At 41.4% G+C, this 23443-nt stretch overlaps 1 protein-coding gene across 1 annotated transcript in view; it reads left to right on the top strand.

Annotated features, from left to right (window-relative positions):
* Positions 1 to 23443, top strand: part of PAPPA2 (pappalysin 2) — a 313770-nt gene that overhangs the window by 238709 nt on the left and 51618 nt on the right. Inside the window, exons 18-20 of the mRNA XM_022556566.2 lie at positions 19272 to 19440; positions 20843 to 20978; positions 23078 to 23187. Of these exons, the coding sequence (XP_022412274.1) occupies positions 19272 to 19440; positions 20843 to 20978; positions 23078 to 23187 (415 nt within the window). The remainder of the gene's footprint in view (positions 1 to 19271; positions 19441 to 20842; positions 20979 to 23077; positions 23188 to 23443) is intronic.

The following is a 23443-nucleotide window of genomic DNA, read 5'->3' as shown; positions in this document are numbered from 1 at the left end:
ATAATTTAAGAGGAAGGGTTTTAAAGAAAGTCATGCTGGGGTTCAAATCCCAGTTGTTCCCCATTTTATTAGCTGAGTAACCTCAGGCAAGTTACTTAACTCTTTGGGTCTCATCTTTGTAAGCTGGGGATAATGCCCTCACCAGAGTGTTCAGTTGAGGATTAAACAAGATAATACATATTCAGCCCAGTGCCCGGTTTGTGCTAAATGCTCAATAAATGGTTTCAGAAAAAGAAACATTTTCCGAACAAACACAAGCAAAAAGCTTTCAGAAGAAGAAACTCCTTGTACTCAATAAATAGTAACTATTATTTTCCTACCATAAATTACGTCAGTAAAGGAGAAAATCAGATTTATTTCTTACCCAGGATTTAGTTCAAAATCTGATCATAGTAGGTATGTTTTTAAAGACTTTTTTTTTGAACTGACATAATCCCAGCCATGGCATTACCAGTGATTCCAGGAGATACCAACTTAGATTGTAAGCTAGAATTCTCTAAGGGAGCAAAAGAAAAACAGGAAGCTTACTCTCTGGCTCCAATTCGCCCTTCTCTAGTCAACATCCAGCCATCTCAATATGGGATGGATTGAGTCCGGCTTTGCCCGGAGCCTTTCACTCCCAAGAAAACCCAAGATCATATTTGGGAGGGGGAGAGGGAAGTCCCCCGTGGCAAGAGCCTGGCTAATTAGAACATGAATAAATACTGATGAAAAATTCATAGGAAGCAGCATTCTGGTTCAGTGACTCTAGCAGGTATAGTCAACAGTTTTTGACAGCTGAAAACACATTTGCATGTGATGGTCATAGGATCTAGACCAATTTGCGTCAGCATGCATTGACGGGTAGTGAGTATCCAGGTCATCTTCCAGTGAGAATGGCATTACAGCCAGCCTTCAGGCTGCTGTTTTCTTGCTCTTTTTCTTCTCTTCTTGCCTCACTTTTCACACACCTGAGCCAACTCAGGTGTCTGCAGAGCAATGCAATGAAGACTGGAGGGAGAGAGAAAAGTCTCGGGGACCAGGAGGAATTCGAGGTGGAGGCATTATTCCTAGCTCCCCTGGGCCCATGGCTGAGCTTTGCCTTGGGAACAGTGAGGCTTCCTCCATGACGATGGGCTTCCTGCTGCATCTGCATATCTGACTCCACCGGCTTCCCTGCCCCAGCAGGGGCCCACAAGGCACAGCTTTCTTTTCTGGTTGAGAAACTGGAAGCTTGCATCACAGCATCAGCATCGGTTTGGACTTTAACATTTACATTCACAAGCACCATGCTGAGGAGAGATTAAATTATTTACGGCACTGCATAAACTGGTTTTAATCTTAGTTTACACCTGTTTACATAGCCAGCAGTGGACTGGTAATCAAGTTTGCAGGTCAGGAGTAAATCACTGTCACTTGCTTCTTGTGTTTACCCAACGAACTATGTCAGCCTTGTTCCTTGCTTGGAGCCCAGAGTTGTACAGATGGAGCCCTAAAATTCTTTCTAGGACATGCAGGCAGGGGGAGAAGAAGTTGAGAGAAGCTAACAGGGAGATTAACCCAGACAGAGTGGCCACATGCTAGTCTTCTGCAGTTCTCTGAGTAGTGGAAAAACCTCCTAGGTGGTCAAATTTGCCACTTGTTCTTTGCATGACCCTGAACAATGTATGTCACATCCGCGTGTCTCGGTTTTTGCCTCCTTGACGTGAGGAGTGGTAATGATTTTTACCCAAGAGTATTGTTTTGAGGCCCAAAGCAGGTAATGTACTGAAAGCGTTTTATAAACTATGAAGTTCAATACATATGCTAGAAATTACTTTTTGCTCATTTCTTTTTAAAAGAAGGAAACAACTACCAAAATATCAGCCAAGTACATTGCCTTCCTGCTTCTTCTCAAGTCTGTTGAATATTGTTTCAAGAGAAAAAGATAAATGCTGCATCTGACTTTTCTCTTCTATCCAACCTGTTTAAGCTTTGTCCCATTGCACTTGCGGATGCAGGGAGGGCACAGCTGCAGTTGGCACTTCTTCACGTGGGTGCTCTATGCCAGCTTCGGGGTTAGGAGTGAAGATATCAGTAAGACCTAGGCTCTGGCCTCAGGAGCACACAGCCTCCATGTTCCCTCTTTCATGGACATTATTTCTCTTTACAGTGGAGCATAGGAGAGGACATGGACTACAGGTAGGCCCTTTCTCCTGGCCCCTGGATCCCTTGCCCCTTCTTCCCGGGATGTGAAGGTGACACTGCTCACACTGACTCTAGTTCCTGAAGACAAGGAGATGCAATGGCTTTGGCCTTGGTCAAGGACCTGGCCTTGAAGTCTTGGGTAGAGTCAGTATCACCCAAACTGTATGGATTCTCCAGAGGGAAAAATTGAGAAGGAGAGTAACAAAAAATTCAATAAAACAAAATGAATGCCCATTATGTAGTACAGCCATACAGTTACACGGGCATATCATGAAATATCCTGTCACCATTAAAGATGTTTAGAAGAATATGAAAGACATGAGAGAACATTCACAATACAATAAGTGGATAAAAGCAGCACATAATTATTATAAATGATACAATCCTTATTTTCCATATTAAAGGTATGTTTTTAATCATCCTTCTTCAGAAGCTAGAAGTGATTATAATATTAATAGTCGTATTCTCTAGGTAGTAGGTTTATAGGGAATATAACTTTTCTTTTTCTGCTTGTTTATATTTGCTACGTTTTCTAGACTTTATAATGAGATAAATGAATAAACAGTTTAAAAAAATAATGAAGTGAGCTAGAAAGAGGAGATCATAGCCAACTTGTGGAGGCAGAAAGTGATAAAAGAAAACTAGACAGATCTTTCTAAATAGGCAAACCAAGTGGAGACCAGCACTCCAAGATGGCAGTAAGACAGGGACGTGACCCTTCCATCCTGTGTCCAGACCCTTCTGTGTTTTGAAGACAAACACTGTCTCTGTTCTTGAAGGCTACTTCAGACCTCCTCTCCTCCAGTAACACCTCTTCCCTAACTTCCAGCAGATCACCTCACTCCCTAAAGCACAAAGGTCTGCCCATAGATAGGTGTGCAAGCTAATTGACACCTCCAAACATGTTCTCCCCCTTCTCACTGTCTAAAATGAATTATGACCAACAGGGACCTACTGTACAGCACAGGGAACTTCACTCAGTATTTCATAATAACCTATAAGGGAAAAGAATCTGAAAAAGAATATATATATATTCTTTATGTATTATATGTATATGTATAACTGAATCACTGTGCTATACACCTGAAACTAACCCAACATTGTAAATCAACTATACTTCAGTTAAAAAAAAAAACTTATTTTTTTTCTTTTAACTAGAAAAAAAACACCAAAGTGTCAATACTCTGGGCAAGTGTTATGACTCAGGGAGATTTTTTTGTCTTCTATTTTAGGATTCTTTTAAGAAATCATATTTTATAATAAATTTAAAATTTTTTAAAAAATAAAATGAATTATGAACTCCTCCACCTTTGCTCTGGATCCTGTGCCCCTTCTAGAGAATTTCTCTCAATGACCTTACCTTCCTCTTTCCTACATCTGAAGCCTCTTCCTTCCTCTCGCCTGGTTACTTCTCTTTAATTGTGCTCGGGTCTCTCCTATGTTAAAATGAAAACAAGCAGAGCCTTTTATTGACTCCATGTCCTCCTCCAGCTACCACAGCTTCCCCCCTCCCTTTTACAGTGAAACTTGGTGAAAGAGTTGTTTGTATTCACTGTCTCCATCTTGCCATCTTCTCCCTCCTTCACACTTTGACACTCAGGTTTTATTCCCATCTCTCCACTACGGCTGAGCCTGCCATGGACCGCACTGCTGTCAAATGCAGGGACTCTTTTTAGACCTTATGTTATGTGAGAATAGTCGGCTTATGTCACAGTTACCCTGTGAGATAGGATGGACCCTCCCACCCAAGTCTGGTTTGGATGTTGAAAGTAATGATGCCACACATTGACCAAGAGAGTATGAAAATGTCTATTACTCACATAATGAGGCTTTCAGGGGAGAGAAGGGGAAAATTCCAAGTTGGTCTTCAAATGGCTTGAGCAATCAGGGAAGGGAGACTGGTCTGGAGTTGTATGGTGGTTAGGGGGTGAGACTTGGGGGAGGGTTTGTGCATGTGAACAGGACCTGGCGTGGTTTGAACTTTCTGCTGAAGCCAAAAGAGGAAGCACCCAGGCTTTCTTACAGGCTTGCTCAGATGTGTGATATGATGGGGCTTGAAAGCCATCAGAGTCAAACATCAAAGGTGGAGCCTGGCTCTTCATTATAACATGGTTGGCTAGACCCTCCTTGAGACTTTTCCTTGATTCTGCTCTATCTCACTCCCTTGATTTTCCTGCTTCTTCTCTGTCTCTTCTCAATTTCCTCTTCTGGCTTTTTCTCCTCTGCCCATTTCTTCAATATTGGTGTCTCTGTGCTCATTCTTCTCTCTTGCTCTGCACACTTGTCTGGGCTGAAGATCATTTACCCCATAGCCTCGACTACCTTCCACATGCTGATGATTCCTAAAACCACACCTGCTATCTAGTCTCTTCCTGTAAGGACCATAAGACCCATTAGGACAACAGCCTACAGATATAGCCACTTGGGAAATCCGATCTGCCTTTCAAACTCTTACTATATAATACAGAGCCTATTATAATCTCTTTCAAATCTGCACATCCTTCTGTGTTCCATGTGGTTGGGCAGGTCAGGGACCTGCACGTAACCTGAGACTTTCGAATGTCCTTCACCCTCAGTCATCAACTTCCATTGAGTGTCATCATCTTACTGACCCCTAGATATGGCCATTTCTCCGCATCCCTGCTGCCAGTTCTCTATGACAGATCACTATCCTTTTTCACTTCTGAACTGATCTAACTCCAGTCTTTCCTCCTTCAATACCTTCACTACTTTGCAGCAACAATAATCTTCAAAACACTCAAATCCAGTTATAGCATTCCCTTGCATAAAACTAAATGACAAGCCTCTCTGCTATTTCATCTAAGAAAATAAAAAAGCTTAAACTTAAAATATGTTCAAGGTCTTGCATGATCTAGCTGGGCCTGGCTTACCTAGCTTCGTCGCTGACTGTCTTCCCTGAGAGATCACTTCCCTCCAACTGTAACACACAACACCTTCTGTACTGTACGCTCTAATGCTCTGGACCTTCTTTTACTTCTTTATATACACCATGGCTAGCATGCCTCTGGGCCTTCAAACATGCTGTTCCTTCTGGCTAGAACTCTCCCCGACAGTGGCCTTTTGCTTGGCTAACTCCTACTCCCCTATTTTTTAGCGTAAGTGTGATTTTTGTCTAGGAAGCCTCCCAGATCTCCCCAGTCTGTAGGAAGTGTCCCTCCCATGGTTTCCCACTGCACAGAAAACTTCCCTGACAACATCATTTATCTCACTGAGTAGAAATGGTTCGATTAGCTGTCCAATAGACCATGGATGTTTGTTTAGCATCATGTGCCCAGTGGCTTCTACATTTATTGGTAGGTACTCAATAAATAGTTTCTAAATGGATGAAAAGACTGAATTATTAGAAAATTCATGATAGGATTTTAATGTTAAATTTGATGCTAAAAATGGTGCAGGAAAGAGGGTGGTTTTTTTTTTTTTTTCTTATGAGGGTATGGAAATTTCTATTTCAAGTGCTTTAGAGTGGTAGGAACCCTTAAAAATATTATGTCTATTTTTCTTCTAGCAATTGTCTCAGCAACATAGAAGGAATGGTCATTCTCCAGAGACAGTTTTAATTTCACTTATTCAACTGACATTTAAGCTTGATTGGCAAACTGTACAAGTTGGTGGTAACAGAAAAAGGATTAGACCTCTCCCTCTCAACAAGCTCACCAGAACAGTGGTTCTCATACCGGTCTGTACATTAGCATCACCTGGGGAGAGTTCAGATATCTTAATGCCCAGCTCAAACCCCAAACCACTTACATCAGAATCTCTGGAAGCGGCACCCAGGCATTAGTCTTTTGCAAAGCTCCCCAAGTCACTCCAATGTGCAGCCAAAATCAAGAAGCACAATCTAGAAGCACAAACCTTTCTTTGTGTAAGAACAATATCAGTCATGGGATTTTGACTTTCTGAAAACTATCCAGAGTAACGTTTTCTTTTCTCAAAATTACTATAGCTGGGCTTCCCTGGTGGCGCAGCGGTTGAGAGTCCGCCTGCCGATGCAGGGGACGCAGGTTCGTGCCCCGGTCCGGGAGGATCCCACATGCCGCGGAGCGGCTGGGCCCGTGAGCCATGGCCGCTGAACCCGCGCGTCCGGAGCCTGTGCTCCGCGGTGGGAGAGGCCACAACAGTGAGAGGCCCACGTACCGAAAAAAAAAAAAAAATTACTATAGCAGCACTTTTGCATGCCAGATTTCATGTGTCTCTTTGAGGTTTATTTATTTTTGGAGTTAATAGAGAAAATACAAACAGTGGTAACTTCAAAGAAATTGCCATGTTTAGATAGTTTCAGGAGTTCTTTCTTATTCATATTTTGTAATACACACACACCTTTCTTTTCCTTCCATGCAATTTACTTCCACATATACGTCATCATTAATCACATTAATCAGGTTAATGTTTCATTAACCTGACTTCCCAGGGAGCTAAAATAAGTGTGTACGACTTATATTTTATCAAAAAGACCGTGTTATATTCTCCGTTGTCTTTCACTCCCGTGGTTACCCTTTTCTCATTAGGTGTTATCTTTATGTGTGAAGGTTAGGCTAACCTCGATAGGACTCATAATTAATTCAAAGTATGAATTGTCCCAACCTTCTAACTTTACTTAGACAGCCTCTCCCTCTAAGTTAGTCATTCATCAAGATGCCATCTGAAAGGTACTGTAGTAGTAATACCTGTTTAAGAGTAATTGTACATAGCCATCCTTCTGAGGGTCGCTTTTCCAAAGAACATAAATCTACTTAAGTTCTAGAAACACAGATGTAGGTTCAGACTGCAACATTGTAAATAGGCCTTGCATTGTGCCTATTTATTGTTTGACAAACGTTTGGTTGGTGAAACCCTTCAGTGAGGTTTGTCTGCTCTGATCTGGGGGGAGGGTGCGAGAGGGCTTTGTAGCTAGATGTGTGTACTTGGCCCATCCCTGTACACACAGGAAGACTGTTTAGTGTGGTAGAGAGCTAAAACACATAAGGCCTCAACCCTGCGCTATTGGGCTGGCGATGACGAATGATGATTCAGCACCATGTGCTGTGCGTGTGAAGAACTTTGCATACATTGCCCCATTCATCTCTTACGACACAGGTAAATTTTATCATATGATAAAATAAGAGTATAATGGAGAATAATATGAGACGGTAATATGTAATGATATAATATAATGATAATACATTTAAGTACTTTATTATCCCCTCTTCCAGGTAAGGAAACTGAGACTCAGAGTATTGTTAAGTAGTCATCCCATGATCACTCAGTCAATATATGGTGCTAAAACCATTCTAACTCCAAAGCCCACGCTCTTGGCTAATAAGGCTTTTGACCGTGGGTAAATTACTACATTTCTCTGAGCCTCTTTTTCCACCTCTGAAAAATAATGGAAAATCTTGAGTGACTTCCAGATCTAAAAGTCTACATTTTATTTTCTATCATCTCAACAGAATTAATGAGGAGATTTAACGCTTTGGTATAACACCATTGAGAGAAGTGATACATGAAATTTATTGCCACCAGGAAAAAAAGAAGCAGCAATATATTCTAAACACAAATACTACACAGACAAGATCTTAGTAGGCAATACTTAGTAGGTAACACTTGGAGAGCTTCTGATCCAAATGAATAGCCAAGGTTTTATTTCTTCCTCTTGATGGGTTTTGGTGAATTGTTCTCCACTCACCCCCAAGAGGATTAGATCTAGACCTTTCTTGAAGACAGAATATTGGGTACATTTTTAAGGATTTCTAGAATTGAGTTTAAAGATTAAGCACTTCTCTAAAATGTCTGAAGAAGAAAATTTAGTCAGCTTTCTAGGAAGTCTTTCCTTTGCCCAAGATTTATCTCTTTGCTTAGCGGTTAATTACGCAGGTTCTGGTGCTAGTAAGATATAAATTTACATCCCAACTCTGCTATTTATTAGCCCTTTGACCTTTCAAGTCACTGATCTCTATTGAACATGACTATTTTTATTTACCAGATGGATAATAGGAAAGAGGGATACTTACAGACTTTTTTAAGGATTAAGTGAGACAGTAGATACAAAGAACTGAGCACAGTTCTTAGATCAAACTTCAAGTCAGAAGTAGCTGCTGTTTATCATCATCACCATCATCATCATTTCCAGCAGGTTAATACTCCTTGTAAAATGTTGCTTTTGGTGTGTTTAACAGCTAATCTTCTTCTTTAGCAAGGAATATACTCAGCTTACATTTTCATCAGGGGCTGTTGTTTCCCATCCTGTGGTTGGTTCCTTTGCCCCAGAAAAACAACATAGAGACCGGAAAGACTGAAGGTGGCATTCCAAGTGGGAAGTATAAGTCTTCAGTTACCAGGGCGGTAGGGGAGTGCATTTCCCCTGTCTATAAAGAAAACACACACATCAAAAGAGAAAGTTCATTAAATTAAAAAAAAAAATACATGTACTTCCCTCCACCAATCAGAACCCCCTCTGAATGTTTCATCTCATCCCAGTGTGAGTTATCCAAATACTACAGTGGCTTCAAGTGGACCGTGAAAAGGAAGAAGGGGGATGTGGAGAAAAAGAAATGGAAATTAAATCGTCAGCAAGATAGAGCTGGACATACTTCAAAAATTAGGGTGGGCAAATACAGTCAGGCTGGTCTTGGAGGAGAAGGGAAGGGCATGTCCTGGAAACATTACCTAAATTTTAGTCTCTTTTGAACTTTTTGAACCATAGCTTGATTCTCTGAGGTTCAACTGATTTTATCCTACCATAAGAAAGGGAAGAAAGACTTGGCTAACGAAATGAAATATGCAGTTGAGGCAAATGCTAAAACTCCTTAAGTACCCTGGATTTGTAATTTTAAAAATTCAGTAAAATAATATACCTAATTTTTAAGTTCTGTGTCATAACACTGTACATATACATACATGACTAGATGCTAAACCTATGTATATAGAGACACACAGGTTAGCTCTGATTTGGCAATTAAGGGACACACTGTAATCTTTATGTACACTCATGCATCTGTGAGAAATAGAAATTTGTTTTCTTTCCATTAAGACATTGTCTGGCTTTATAATTAGTGTTTATAGTAAATACATTCGAAGTTTATCCTTGGAATCCTCAATTCTCTTGCCATTGTAGGATAATGTGAGATTTAGGCTAATTTATTACAGCCTCTTTTGGCATGAAAGTGACTAAACCTCTGCTCCAAGCCTTGGACACTCACACACACACCTGGGCACAGGCCAGCTCGCTGCTGCAGGCTTCACAGGCTCTGGTGATTGGCATGCAGCCTTCACTTTGAACAGAGCATTTGATGAACTTATAGTTTTCCCTGTGACCTTCAATCCCAAGCTAGGGAGGGTCTTGTAAAACTGTCCTTCCTCCTCTGATATTATATTGACCACTGATTTCTCTATTAATCAGGAAAAATAATTTTAAAAATCTAGCATGAGTAAGTGCTGGGTTGTTATATATAAGCCATTAGGTTCTTCAACTCACAATTTCTCTCCCTGATGCCCTTTCTACACTTCCTTTTTCCTACCCCATCCTGTCGCAGGCTCCCTCTAAGCCCTTCTTCAGCATACCGGGTGAGCATTTTGATTGAGAGCTTGCCTTTTTTCTTTAGTAATAAGGTCAGGTCAGGCCCAGCTAATTTATGAACTGTCTCCTGAAAGATTCTGGGTGGGACAAAAATCTGAAGAATTAAGTACGGTGGAAAGACTGAGTAGAATGCTAACATTCCACACTTGTATCTCTCATACATGCGCATGCGCACGCGCGCGCACACACACACACACACACACACACACACACGGAACACAGGGAACATGGAGAGAAAGAGAGAGAGAGTGATTTTGGTCATCAGAGCTAATAACTTCCATGGCTTATTGAACATTGTATGTACCAGTCATTGTACTACATGCTTTATATACACTAACTTATAAAATCTTCCAAGGACCCTGTAAGGAAGCTATTATTATCCCCATTTTTCAGATAGGAAAACTGAGAGAAGAAAGATGAGGTGACTTAATAAAAGTCAGAGACATATGAAGAGCCACAGCTGGAGTTTGAGCATTAGTCTCCTGATTCCAAGTCATCTGCTTGATGGGAATTCCCATCTTCCTGATGGGAATTACCCAGTGAAGCCACTAACAACCTGCTGAAGGTCACTGTGACCTCTGACTCTTCCTCTTCGTTCAGGGAAAACTGGCAAAGAGAATGTTAATCAGCCTTTCCATTCCAGCCCACATCAGAGGGATGAGGCAAATGCAGGGTTCACCTGTGTAAATTCTGAAGTCATTATGTAGGTCACAACTTGCCAGAAGTTCTGGTAACTCTTTAGTGGATTCAGGTCTTATCACTGCTGTAACTTCTGGTCAAGGAGCCGTGTAAAGAGCTTTGCTTTCTGGAAGAGCAACAATGATGGGCAGTGATGGATTCGTGAATTCCCAGGTGAGGGTGAATGTATGGACATCCTGTGAGCACTTTTCATGAGACCTGTGAGTTGGACTGACCAGGAACAGGAATATAACAATATCTAGAAGAAGAATTCTTCAACTAGAAACTTTATGAAGATAGCCAAAGGATTCCTTACAAATGAGAGATCCTACCCTCTGAAATGGAATTCATACAATTTGTGGCCCTTTTCTGCCAGACTTTGGTCCCACCCAGGCTCTTTTCCCCCACAGGGGCCACATATAGGCCTGTTTTTTTTTCCATTTAAACTTTAGACTAAGGCTTCAAACACACACTGCCTTTCACACCACTGGTTCTTGCATGCAGTGCTCCTTCTACCTGGCAGGTCCTTCTCCTTCTTTATCAAACCCATCTTTAAGTGTTCCTTTCCTGATAGCCTTCCTTATGCCCCTCTTTGGGTTCCCACAGGTTAGTCTTCTGGCCTTATTATTGTATTAATATTTGTTTCTACAACAGCAGGACCTAATGTAATGTATGGGCACATACTAGGTACTTAATGAATATCTGTTGACTGAACATATGAATGGGCAAATACAGGCATACCTCATTTTATTGCTCTTTGCTTTATTATGCTTTGCAGATACTGCATTTTTTACAAATTGAAGGTTTGTGGTAACCCTGCATCGAGCAAGTTTATCGGTGCTGTTTTTCCAGCAGCATTTGTTCATTTCGTGTCTCTGTATCACATTTCGGTAATTCTCGCAATATTTCAAATCAAAAGATTATGACTCAAGGCTCAGATGATGGTTAGCATTGTTTTTAGCAATAAAGTATTTTTAAATTAATACATGTACATTTTTTAGACATAAAAGCTATTGCACACTTAAGAGACCACAGTATAGTGTAAACATAACTTTTACATGCACTGGGACATCAAAAAATGCCTATGACTTGTTTTATTGTGATATTCACTTTATTGCGATGGTCTGGAACCAAACCCACAACATCTCCAAGGTAGGCTGCAACTGAATGATGAAAGATAATGAAAGCAAGAGATTCCTATTTAAGGTTTCCATGTTTTAGACCCAGTTCACCCGTGCATTTCAGTGTAATCACCAGCTCCTCAAACACACCCTGAAGGGAATAGATGTAGAATTATGCAGAATAATGTTAAGGTTTCAATTGCAGGCATTGGAGAAACCTCAGGATGTTTTTAGGTCTGGAGGTAACCTGAGCAGATTTAGTAGGAAGATAGCTCTGTCAGCTGTGTGAAGAATGCATGAGAGGGGCCAAGAGACTGGTAGAAAAGAGGTTAAATGGGGGCTGTTGAAGCGAGAGAGGCTGAGGGTTGGACAGTTTAGCAATGATAGATGAAGAAGTGGCCCCAGACTTGAGGTAGGGATTCAGACTTCGGGCCAGGGCATTATCGCATCTGCCAATTTGGAGACCAAAGAGTTAGCAGCAGGAAGATCAAAGATAGAAGTGAGGGGTGGAGCTTTGAAGTAGAATTGACCACACGCTTTTGGGGGTTGGCAGGTTGCTCACTCTGACAGAGAGGCTCTATTTTACATGGAAGAGGAGCTTTGTAAGTTATAAGCATTTTTATGAGTCAGGGAAAAATGAAAGGTCAAAGCCCGTGTGTCCGGTGGGCCGATCCTGCCGATTACTATTTCTTGTCCAGTCAAGTGGACCGGGAATGGGCCTCCGGAGGCCTGGTGAGAGCGAGGGTAGAGCAACTATGATCGGCTGTGGACTAGCTATGCCTGGAGTCTGCTGCTCTCCATTTAGGATGTTGGCTTGAGAAACCAGGTCTGCAGTTTGTTAAGAGGAAAGCTGGCCTGGAGTTTGGAAGCACTGATGGTTCTGTCTGGGGTGGAGTTGAGGACCGTGTCTTTTAAAATGGTCTAGAAAACTACTTCCTAAACTTTAATGTGCATAGGAATCACTTGGGGATCTTGTTAAAATGCAGATTCTGATTGAGTCTGTCTGGGTGGGAGCCTGAGATTCTGCATTTCTAAGCTCCCAGGTGGTTTCCGTGCTGCTGCTCTGGGAACCACACTGTAAGCAGTAAGGGCCTAGAATGCTCTGAGTGAAGAAGCTTTCTAATTTCACCTCAGAAACTGACCACGTGCCCTGCAAAACGCTTAGCCAATTAATGCTTTCGTTTCCTAACCTATGTAATGGAAATAGTAATGCGGTTACTCCTTGTCGTCTTTAGGGATATTCTGTGTGGTGAGACTTTGAGATACTCTGTACAAAGGCACAAAGTAAAGGAAAGTAATTTATCTGCAGCTCCATTTCTAGTAACACTAGTGCTTCCAGATTATGATGTAGGGATTGGCATCAGACAGATCCACGGTACGGGCATACCCCGGAAATACTGGGGATTTGGTTCCAGACCACGGCAATAAAGCGCATATCACGATAAAGCAAATCACACAAATCTTTTTTGGTTTCCCAGTGTGCATAAAAGTTATGTTTACACTATACTGTAGTCTGTTAAGTGTACAATAGTATTATGTCTTTTAAAACAGTGTACATAACTTTAAAGTACTTTATTGCTAAATAAATGCTAAGCATCATCTGACAACACAGGGTTGCCACAAACCTTCAATTTGTAAAAGGTGCAATACCTGTGAAGTGCAGTAAAGCAAAGCACAGTGAAACAGGTATGCCTGTACTGATCCCTGCTCTGCCATTAGGTAACCTCAGACAAGTTATTTTACTTCTCGAAACCTACTTAGTTCATCTATAAAATAAACATCTATACATTCATTGAACCAATGTTGATTGGCACCTGTTCTGTACCAGACACTATGCTGAGCACTGGGGATATGATAGAAACTAAGGTCTTGCCCTCACCAAGCTCGCATCCCAGTGGGCGAGGCAGGCAACATACAAAATAATTACAGAGTATCCATTCTATGCAAAAGTACACAGGTGCTTTAATTAAAAACCAAAAACATTAGAGGTATAAAATAAGGATGCTCTTGGGTGGCAAAACTTATCCTTAGATAAGAAGAAGAGCCAGCCAGGAAAAGAACAAAAAGAAAAACATCACAAGCAGAGAGAATGGTACCAACTTCCTTTGGCAGGAAAGAGCTTGAGTTGTGCTCGGGATTCTAGGTCCGGTGTGGGCAAAGCACACTAAGTAAGATGAATGGGATGTAGGATGAGGTCAGAGAAAGTGTGGCCAACTCATGCGGGACCTCGTGAGTGAGAAAGTTTGGATTTTATTATTCATGCAACAGGAAGCAATTGAAATGTCCTCAGCAGGGAAATGACATGTTCTAATTTATTTATTTGTTTTTACAAAATATCCCTCTGACTGATGTTTGCAGACTAGGTAGGAAAGGGCCCAGAGGAGAAGTGAAGTCTCCAGTAAGGAGTTGAGAGATGGGAACGTGGGCTACTGCTCATGGCAGTGGAGATGCAAGAGATATGGGAACAAATGCTGGAGATATTTGGGAGGTGAAACTAAGAGGACCTACTGATGGATTGAATAAGATCATACTCACTTGGGGAAAAGGTAAGACTGAGACACAGAGTAGAATCAAGGATGTCTCCTAAGTTCCAGATTTGGGCAACAGTGTAGATGGTGGTATCATTTGCTGAGCTGGGGATGGTTACAGAAGAGCATGTGTGGAGAGAAGGGAATCAAGAACTCCCATAATCACACAGGATGGTTTTGAGGGTCAAATGATATAGACATATATCCTTCTGTACAATGCCTAGCATTTCAGTGCTCAATATTTTATTGTTTTTCTGTTATCATTATTATTACTCATGAGGGACGACTCATTGGAGACACCAGATGCCCTTGATCAGTAAAGACATGATAATTCCCTTGGACTCAACAATCATACTTTTATTTTCTCCAATGGAAAATAAATATTACTTTTGAAAACCCTGCAGTGGTGATAGAAGGACGGGGTAGACTCATGTGTGCCTCAAGCAACATCAATCAAACTTTCAGCCAAGTTTTGATTACAAGATCTTTATTTCTGGCAATGATGTAAGAAGCAGAAAGAGCACAGCTGGATTTTCGGCACTAGGTGGATACCACAAGTTCTGGAAATTGGAAAAAGCATCTTCTAACTTGGAAATTGTGGTGATTTCTCTGGAGTAGAGGGAAAATAAATACAAACCTTCCCCTACCCCCAAACCCTCATGGTACCACTTACAGAGCAAGTTGTCTGGCTGTAACTGTCGTGTTTGGTCTTTGCTAAGCATCCAGCCTTTTGGCCGGTGTTGTTAGGTGGGTGATTTTGCTCTCTGATTTCTACACCTATGGTTTATTTTTACTAGCATAGGAAAGTAGCGTAGATTTTAGTAGTTTGGCAACCTGGCTACATTTTAAGACTGTTGACAAATTTAAAAGTATAGAATGTGAGGGCAGTTCCAGGAGATGTATGCAATCTAGTTTTTTATACAGTTCGTTCCTACATGATTTTGATGGGGCTGGTCTACAGATGTCATTTGGAAACCATTGTTGGTGTTTCCAACACCATGTTGGGGTGTTATGTTATGATTTCAAAACTCTGAGTTCTATTCTTGCTTTTGCCTTTGACTTGCTTGCTCTGTGACACTGAGCAACTCACCTCATAGTTATTAATGTGCAGTTTCCTGCCTGTAAAATGAGATATTTTAGCCTCTCTTACTCCCCTGGGATAAAGAAAATACAGGGAGCTGATAGTCCATAAATAGAATATTTCAAGTGAAAGGCACTTGCACTGGACGATCAGAAAAGTCTTGGAATCTCTGCCCTGGTGAGGGCCTGCCTGTGTGCTTTGTCTAATATCCAATGCCATCATTCTTTGAAATGCAAACCTATTCACTTCATGACTTAAAAAGTGTCTCTTAGCTTTTGACTCATATACTTTATGAGAAGGAGTTGGACCATTCTGAATAAAGCAATGTTTTCATTAATGATTTTATCAGGGTCAGAGGTTACTCCTCAAGATCAGCAAACTAGAAGAAACGCAGAGGCAGTTTTGGTACCACTGGGGGTTAAAGTTCTGCCATTGCTATAGGCTTCAGTCCCCTTCAGGGGCCCGACGTGGAAACCAAATTTCCTGGAGCTGGGAGGAATACAGGACACCTTGAATTCCTACCACAATCTCAGTCCCTTTTTGAACAAAGGCCAGAACCAGCCCATGGCACTCAAGTGCCAAGCTCCATACCATGGGACGTCAAGAGTCATTTCCTAAGTGGGTATAGACAGTCATTGACATGGAGCCAGTGACACTGACCAATCAAATGCTTTGCGAGAAGTCTGAGGGTTGGGCCTGAATTGTGTCATCTGATTGATTGACATGCAGAAGACAGCCCCTGTATAAGGGAGATGAAACTGCAAGGAGAATCTGTGAGGCTGAGGGGGCATAGGAACCCCTGCAGGAAGGAAACAGGATTTCCTAGGGAATCAGCCCTGTCTCCCAGCCTCTCCCCACTCCTTCCTGGAGTGCCTCCTCTGGGGTCCAGGGGCACCCATGTGAACTGTGTTGCTTCCCTTGCCACCTTACAGCCTTCTCCCTTCCTTATCACCGATATGACTGGTGATTTGCAGTGCAGGGCCTGTCACATTACCTGGGTACCACCCGCAACGGCCAACTCACTCTTCCCCAGCCAAGTTTGATCTCTCTACCCTCATCCCTGAGGTTATTAAACTGGCAAGGAAATATAAGAAATCGGCATTCTTGAATGGCTCTCCACTCTGGGCAAGAAAAGGGAGGACTGTTTCCATGGCTGAAGTGTTCCAACCAATTCAGAGAAAAATACCACATGAAGTCAAAATATTGTTGTCCTGGCCAAGCAAGGGTTTTCCTTTATGACCACGCTGACATGCAAGGTTTGCAGCCTTGCCTCTCCCCTGGTGTCAGTGGTATTGCCTGCTCTCTCCAGCTGGGGAATGGCAGTTCAGCAGAGGTAGGGGAAGGATTTCATCTGTGGGAGGTGATAGAAAGGAGAGAGTCCCTGGGAGAATATAAACTCTGTAGTGTGAAAAAAGAGTAGACTATCCAGCCTAGGAGAGGGACAAAAATGAGCTTCGTTATAGTAAAAAGAACTGCATATGCTTCCTTGAAAATCGATTAGAGAAGACATTTTTAAATGTCATCTTCCAGGAATAAAGGCACAGACGCAGAGAATGGACTTGAGGACACGGGGAGGGGGAAGGGTAAGCTGGGACGAAGTGAGAGAGTGGCATTGACATATATACACTACCAAATGTAAAATAGATAGCTAGTGGGAAGCAGCTGCATCGCACAGGGAGATCAGCTCGGTGCTTTGTGACCTCCTAGAGGGGTGGGATAGGGAGGGTGGGAGGGAGATGCAAGAGGGAGGGGATATGGGGATATATGTATGCGTATAGCTGATTCACTTTGTTATACAGCAGAAACTAACACAACGTTGTAAAACAATTATACTCCAGTAAAGATGTAAAAATAAATAAATAAATAAAATGTCATCTTCCTTTAGGGAAAGAAGCCTTATACTAAAGAGTACACAGTGTGTGATTTTATTTATATAAAGTTTAAGAACAGGCAAAATGAATCTAAGCTGATGCAAGTCTGAAGAGTGTGGGTTGCAGGGGTGTGGGAAGGTTCAACTGGGAAGAGGGATTTCTAGGGGGGCTGGAAATTCTCTGTACCTTGATCTGAGTGGTGATCACCCAGGTGTATTCACATGTAAAAATTTCTTGAGCTATACACTGAGTTGTGCAATTTTCTATACATAATTTAGTACTCTGCAAAAATGAATCTTCCTTTTTTGGTCACACTTATAAATGTGGCATCCGGTTAAAGGGCTGTTCAGTAGGATAGAGACATTACTGATATTCAAAGTGGATTGTATAGCATAAGAGGTGCAGCTGAACCTGACCCAGGAAGGGCCACAGGCTTCAACAGCAGGATGACCTGGGTCCAAGTCCTCTCTGCAGCTTTTACTGTGGATCTTTGAGCTAGCTTTAAATCTCTCAGGCTCAGTTTCCTTCTCTGAAATGTGGATAATAATATTTACCTTTATATGCTGTTTGGGGGATTCAGTGAAATAATGTATGTAGGTGTCTTTCCAAACACCTGAAATACAGCTCAAAAATAGTGTTTATTATTAACAGATAGTAGATATATGTCCACATAAACTATGATGCTAAAGAATTCCAGTCATAAAATCAGATTTCTATCCTAAAATAATACTGGGAATAAAGGTATGAATCTAAATAACTATTTAATAATAAGTTAAACACTCCTTCACGAATATCTAAGTGGATATTGTTAAAATATGTTAAACTATTAAAACTTATTTAAATTTTTTGAAATCAGCTGCATTCTGTGTTGTAGGATCTTGGTCAAATTATTTAACGTCTCTGAGTATGTTTATCTATAAAATGGGAATGATAATACTACTTCATTAGGGATACTCTGATGGTTCACTTTGTTAAAATATATAATGTGCTATGCAGTGTGCCTAACACACTGTGAATTTTGGTTAAATAATTCAATTTGGCAAATATTTGATTAATGCCTAATATAAGACAGATTTTTTTTTTTTAGTTCTTGGGAATTAAAAGCAAGAATAAAACACAATCCTTGCCTTCAGTCAGCTTCCAACCTAGTGGGAAAGGCAGACATGTACACATGTATAAAATAATGTGATAAATGTTGTACTAGTATAATATTAAAATACTGGAGAAGCATGCAGGGGTCATTGCATAAAAGTATGATAGTCCATTAAACGTGTGTAGATGGTGGGCATATTTAAATTTAAAAAGAACATCGTGATACTGGAAAATAAAAATTTAAGGCCACCGTGTGGTTGAATCAGGGGTCAAAGGATTATTTCTATTTTAGAATCACAAGCTTATCTTATGTTCTGAATCAGAAGTGGATGCATTAAAACAGCAAAATGGACAGCACCTTCAGTTTGGCAGTGAGTTAGAAGGGGAACGGGATGGAGTTTGCAGCAGCAAAACCTAATTCTGTTGACTACTGTCCACCACAAATGCAGTCTCTTTGGTTGGAGGCCACATCTGTGCATGCAAAGGAAGGGCAGTTCTTCCAGGACATTGTGGAGCCGTGTCTACTCAGAGAATCTCACGAAAGCTATGAATGCTTTCCAAGAAAAAAATGGACTTGTAAGCAAACAAAATGGCCATAGTAATTTCCAGTGAGGCTCTTGCTCTTCTGAAGTTCAGGGTAAGAGCCTCTGTTTTAAGAAGACCCCTACTGCTGTATCTTCTCCCCTCTTTGGAGAACCAATAAATATTGGCAGCTTCATTGATTACATTACCATATTAACACTGATGATCCTCAAATGACTTCCGTTTAGTCCCCTGAGTGTGTGATAATCATTTCTGTACTCCATCCTACCAGGTATTTTCCAAGTGCACTTGGGTGTGAGACTGCTCCAAGATGAAGAGCTTAATGAAAACCCAACTGAAAAAGTCTAGATGCTGCTCTGATAGTTAGAAAAACTCTCTGGAGAGTAATCTACAAAATATTACTATATAACAGCTAATGTGATCTCTGCTATTACGTGCACATTACTATTTTTACTTCCATGACTTAGAAATTAGACTAGAGAGGTATGACATTTGGCTAACGAGACCCAACTGCCCCTGTCTATTTGCTAATTCTTAGCCCATGTTACTGAGGGTCCAGTCTTCCCCATAACCTCCTTGAGGGATTTTGATGGGCTATTTTGCTTTATGTCTTATCAGCAAGTTCCTGAAGATCCAGTGCCTGGAAGATGGAATCTGGGAGCAAGGCAGCTGCGTCCCAGTGGTGTGTGAGCCCCCATCTCCTGTCTTTGAAGGCATGTATGAATGCACCAACGGCTTTGAGCTCAACAGCCAGTGTGTGCTCAACTGTAACGAGGAAAGTAAAAGGGTAAGGATGACTTGAACTTTATTTTGGATCAGGTTGTGCTCTAGTCTTGGTGACCAATCCAAGAATGTTCCATAGAAATGATCTAAATGAATTGCAACAGGCAGGGCCTTACCAAGCTGGGATTCTAACCAGGGGTGTTGATATTATTTGATAGGGAATTCAGAAGAGGCCACGTTTTTGGAATATTCTCTCCTGACTTCAGAACTTCCTCTTGGATAAGAAGAACAACCTGATGGGTTGGGTACCTGGGTAAATTGCAAAAATGCTGGGATTCTGATTTGGCAATGTGATTTCCTCTGATCTAACTTGGCTAGAAATGCTGGTATTACACTTTTTAACAGAACAGAGTCCTGAACAGAAACACGAATTCCTCAGCAGAGGCAAAGCCGAATGCGCTGTTTGACTATTATTCTCCCTAGGATTTTGGCGTGAGAGGTCTCAAGCAACAACCACAGTCTTATCACGGTTATGTGACTAAAATCAATTTTATTTTAGAATCTTTTCAAGTACCACACACATACACGAGACAGGAAGTTAAGCAGACTTCCTAGGCAAAGATCAATGACCTTGACTGATCTCCTGGAACATGCCTTTATCTCAGTGTCCAGTACTCCAAGGTAAACACTGCAGGACAGATTTGAAAAGAATACTCCATGAAATGAGACCCCTTAGAAATCAACACATCTGTTTGCACTGATTGTTTAAGGAGTCAAGGAGTTGGCCAGATGAAGGGAGAGTTATTGTAATTCTAAAATCTTACTTTCTTGGGGTTTGTGAGTTAGTGCTACTCTCTGTGTTCTGCCTATAGTATACTTTGTGATTGCTGGGGATGCGAAGCCAAGAGTTACACAAACCAGCATACATGTGGAGAAAGGGACTAGAACTTTGGTGAGATCAAAAGCATCTATGATGTTTCCATTCAAGCAGAAAGGCAAAAAGCACCTCCAGAAAAATTATGAATTAGTTTTACGGGCTCAAACTCATATTGAAAAAAATCTGACATTTGCCACAAGCAGCATCTGTGGGATAGTATGAATGGATCAATGCAAAACAACACCATCGGGGAAAAAAATTCCAAAAACTATCTCAGAATACGTGGGCTACTGTTGATAGCTCACCGTATCCTTACATCCAAAGGAAAACACATTGTTAATGAATTTTATTAATGACAAAATTGTTCATGATTCCTTCACATCAAAACAGCAAAAACTTGTCTTGACTTTTTGTTTGCGGCGGGGGAGGCGGTGGTCAGAAACAACATGGTTTATTATCTCAATATTGTCTTTTAGTCCAGGTTCTAGAAGTTGGAGAACACTACCATTTAATCAGACCACCTTTTCCCCCACTCTAAAAGAAGTTAGCAAAACAATAAGGTACATGTGTTTGACTTTTGATATTCTAGCTTCCCATCCTCTGCACGAAGGAGGGACTGTGGACCGAGGAGTTCAAGTTATGTGAGAACCTGCAAGGGGAATGCCCACCACCCACCTCGGAGCTGAATTTCGTGGAGTACAAGTGTGAACAGGGATACAGGATTGGTATGTTTGGGAAGGGATGCTGACTTCTGCTCCCAAGTAATCCTTAACTAGGACTGGCTGGATCTTGAATCAGATCCATTGTTCTCCCCGAGGAGTGGATAGAAATTCAAGTTGACTCTTAGCTGCTTCAGTAAAAATGAAATTTATGACAAATTTATGTTTTTTTTATTCCTCCACTCATGTGTAATATTGTTGCCGCTGCTGAACCATTTGCATAGTGTCTGGTCACGTTACCCATTTCGCAGCAGGCTGAAAAGTGGATTGATTTGTGGCAGGAGTAGTAGTTCTGAGAGGAAAGGTGGAAACGTGTAGACGCACACCACGCATGTGCTGGGCGCCTCCTCCATTCTCTCTGCTGTCGTTACTGGAGCAGAGAGTTCCTGAAAGGAACAATTTGAAATTGCCTAGCTTGCCTGGCTCAGCAGCCTTTCCTTCTGTACAGGGGATTAGGCTCCAGAACCTAGGGGTAACTTCTTAAAGCAGTCATTGAAATTAAAAGTCTCTGTGGCCAGGGTCGATTGAAAGTCAAGTTGACTTAAATTTGCTCTGGCTGGACTTAAGCATCATAGAAGAGGGATGCTGTTTGTGGAAAACTTTGTGAGATTAACCCGACGTTTTGAATTGTACAAGCAAGGAGTAATTTTCCAAGTCATTCTAACGTTTGTAATGCCAGTAGGTATCATTTGAGTTAATGAGAAAGCTTGTTAGTTTCTGAGAATGTTCTTTACCATCTTCAAGTTGCTCTTTGCACTGAGAAGTCTTAAGGTCAGGCAAGGAGTAGCGGAATGCTGAGACCATGCCTCTTGTGTGGTGTCTCATGAGAAAATTCTTATCTCCCCACCCTCTAATTTTTACATTAATATGTCACACACACACGTATATAGAGTCCTTAAGAGTCATGTAACTCTTTGAGTTATTATACAAGTCAGCAAAAAACATTAATAGAGGTAAGTGTGAGCTGAAAAGAAACTTGGAGATCATCAAAATCTTTAGATGAGGAAATAGAGAACCCTGAGAGTCTGCCTTCTTTGAATAGAATTTTAGAAGACACTTAAGACACCACATACAAAGAAATAAAGCAAGATTTTTCTTTAAAAGGCCAACACATGACCAAAATCTCTGCTTCTGATTTCCCCTTGTTTCCTCTTTTAATCACATAGGTTTCTTGGCTGCCTGTGTAATGATCTTCAGTCTAGCGGGCATTATAAATCCACCTTCATGATTTCTGGGCCATTTCTTCCCCAACTAGTAAAGTTCTTAGGTAGTAGATGTCGCAGTCATAAGCTTCCAGGAAATTATATGAGCAGAAATGGTATTAAAAGTACTTAAAAGGCATCAACAAATCCGGGTAGACTTTGGCTGGCCAGAGTCCTGGAGTGGGGTATTGGAGGTCTTTGAGACCAGGAATTAAATCTTTTATTGCTAAGTCATACAGAGATTCAGGGATTCCAGAGGAGGGGGTATATTGGACTAGAAGGAGAAAGGGCACTTGGGCCAAGGGAGTTAACTTGCAGAAGTGGCTCTTTACTAGTTAGTGTAGGAATATCCCTACAGGTACACAGTAGATGAGTATCGACCCTGCCTATGACCATGTTAATGAGGTGACCTACAACGTAGAAAGCAATTGTTTTTGTACTTCCCTGGTGGCACAGTGGTTAAGAATCCGCCTGCCAATGCAGGGGACATGGGTTCGAGCCCTGGTCTGGGAAGATCCCACATGCCGCGGAGCAGCAAAGCCCGTGCGCCACTACTGAGCCTGCGCTCTAGAGCCCACGAGCCACAACTGCTGAAGCCCACGCGCCTAGAGCCCGTGCTCCACAGCAAGAGAAACCACCGCAATGAGAAGCCTGAGCACCACAATGAAGAGTAGCCCCCGCTCGCCGCAACTAGAGAAAGCCCGTGTGGAGCAACGAAGACCCAGCACAGCCAAATACATAAACAAATTTATTTATTTATTTATTTATTTTAAAAAGACGTGAGCAGAAAAGAAAAAAAAAACAATAAAAAAAAGAAAGAAAAATCAAAGCTAATGATTCCAAGATGTAAAAGACTGAGATGTGGGAAGTTCAAGTCTCTTTTGTAAATTTCTGTTCCTTCAGGTGCAGTGTGTTCCCCATCGTGTATAATCCCCCCTAGCGATCCCGTAATCCTTCCTGAGAACGTCACTGCTGACACTCTGGAGCACTGGATGGAACCTGTCAAAGTCCAGGTGAGGAAAGGATCATTTTTATGTGCCGAGGATGTAAGACTGCTGAACAATTCTCAACCGGCAGCATATTCCCTGGAGTAATTTCAGAGGCTTTCAAAGCATCCTTAGAGCAAACAACTGCATGGATCATTCCTAGAGAGAAGGATTGAAAATCAAGAAGAAAAAAGAGAAAAGCTTGAGAAAAAAGATGACCAATATCTAAAGGAAAGTTTAAAAGATAATATAGAAGGAAGACTCAGAGACATAAAGAATGATA

Source organism: Delphinapterus leucas, chromosome 1 (assembly GCF_059928025.1).
Source record: "Delphinapterus leucas isolate spDelLeu-1000000601 "Yukka" chromosome 1, BTC_Dleu_Yukka2, whole genome shotgun sequence".
NCBI lineage: Eukaryota > Metazoa > Chordata > Mammalia > Artiodactyla > Monodontidae > Delphinapterus > Delphinapterus leucas.
The sequence above is the reverse complement of the archived record's forward strand: the minus strand, read 5'-3'. Positions and strand labels throughout refer to the sequence as shown.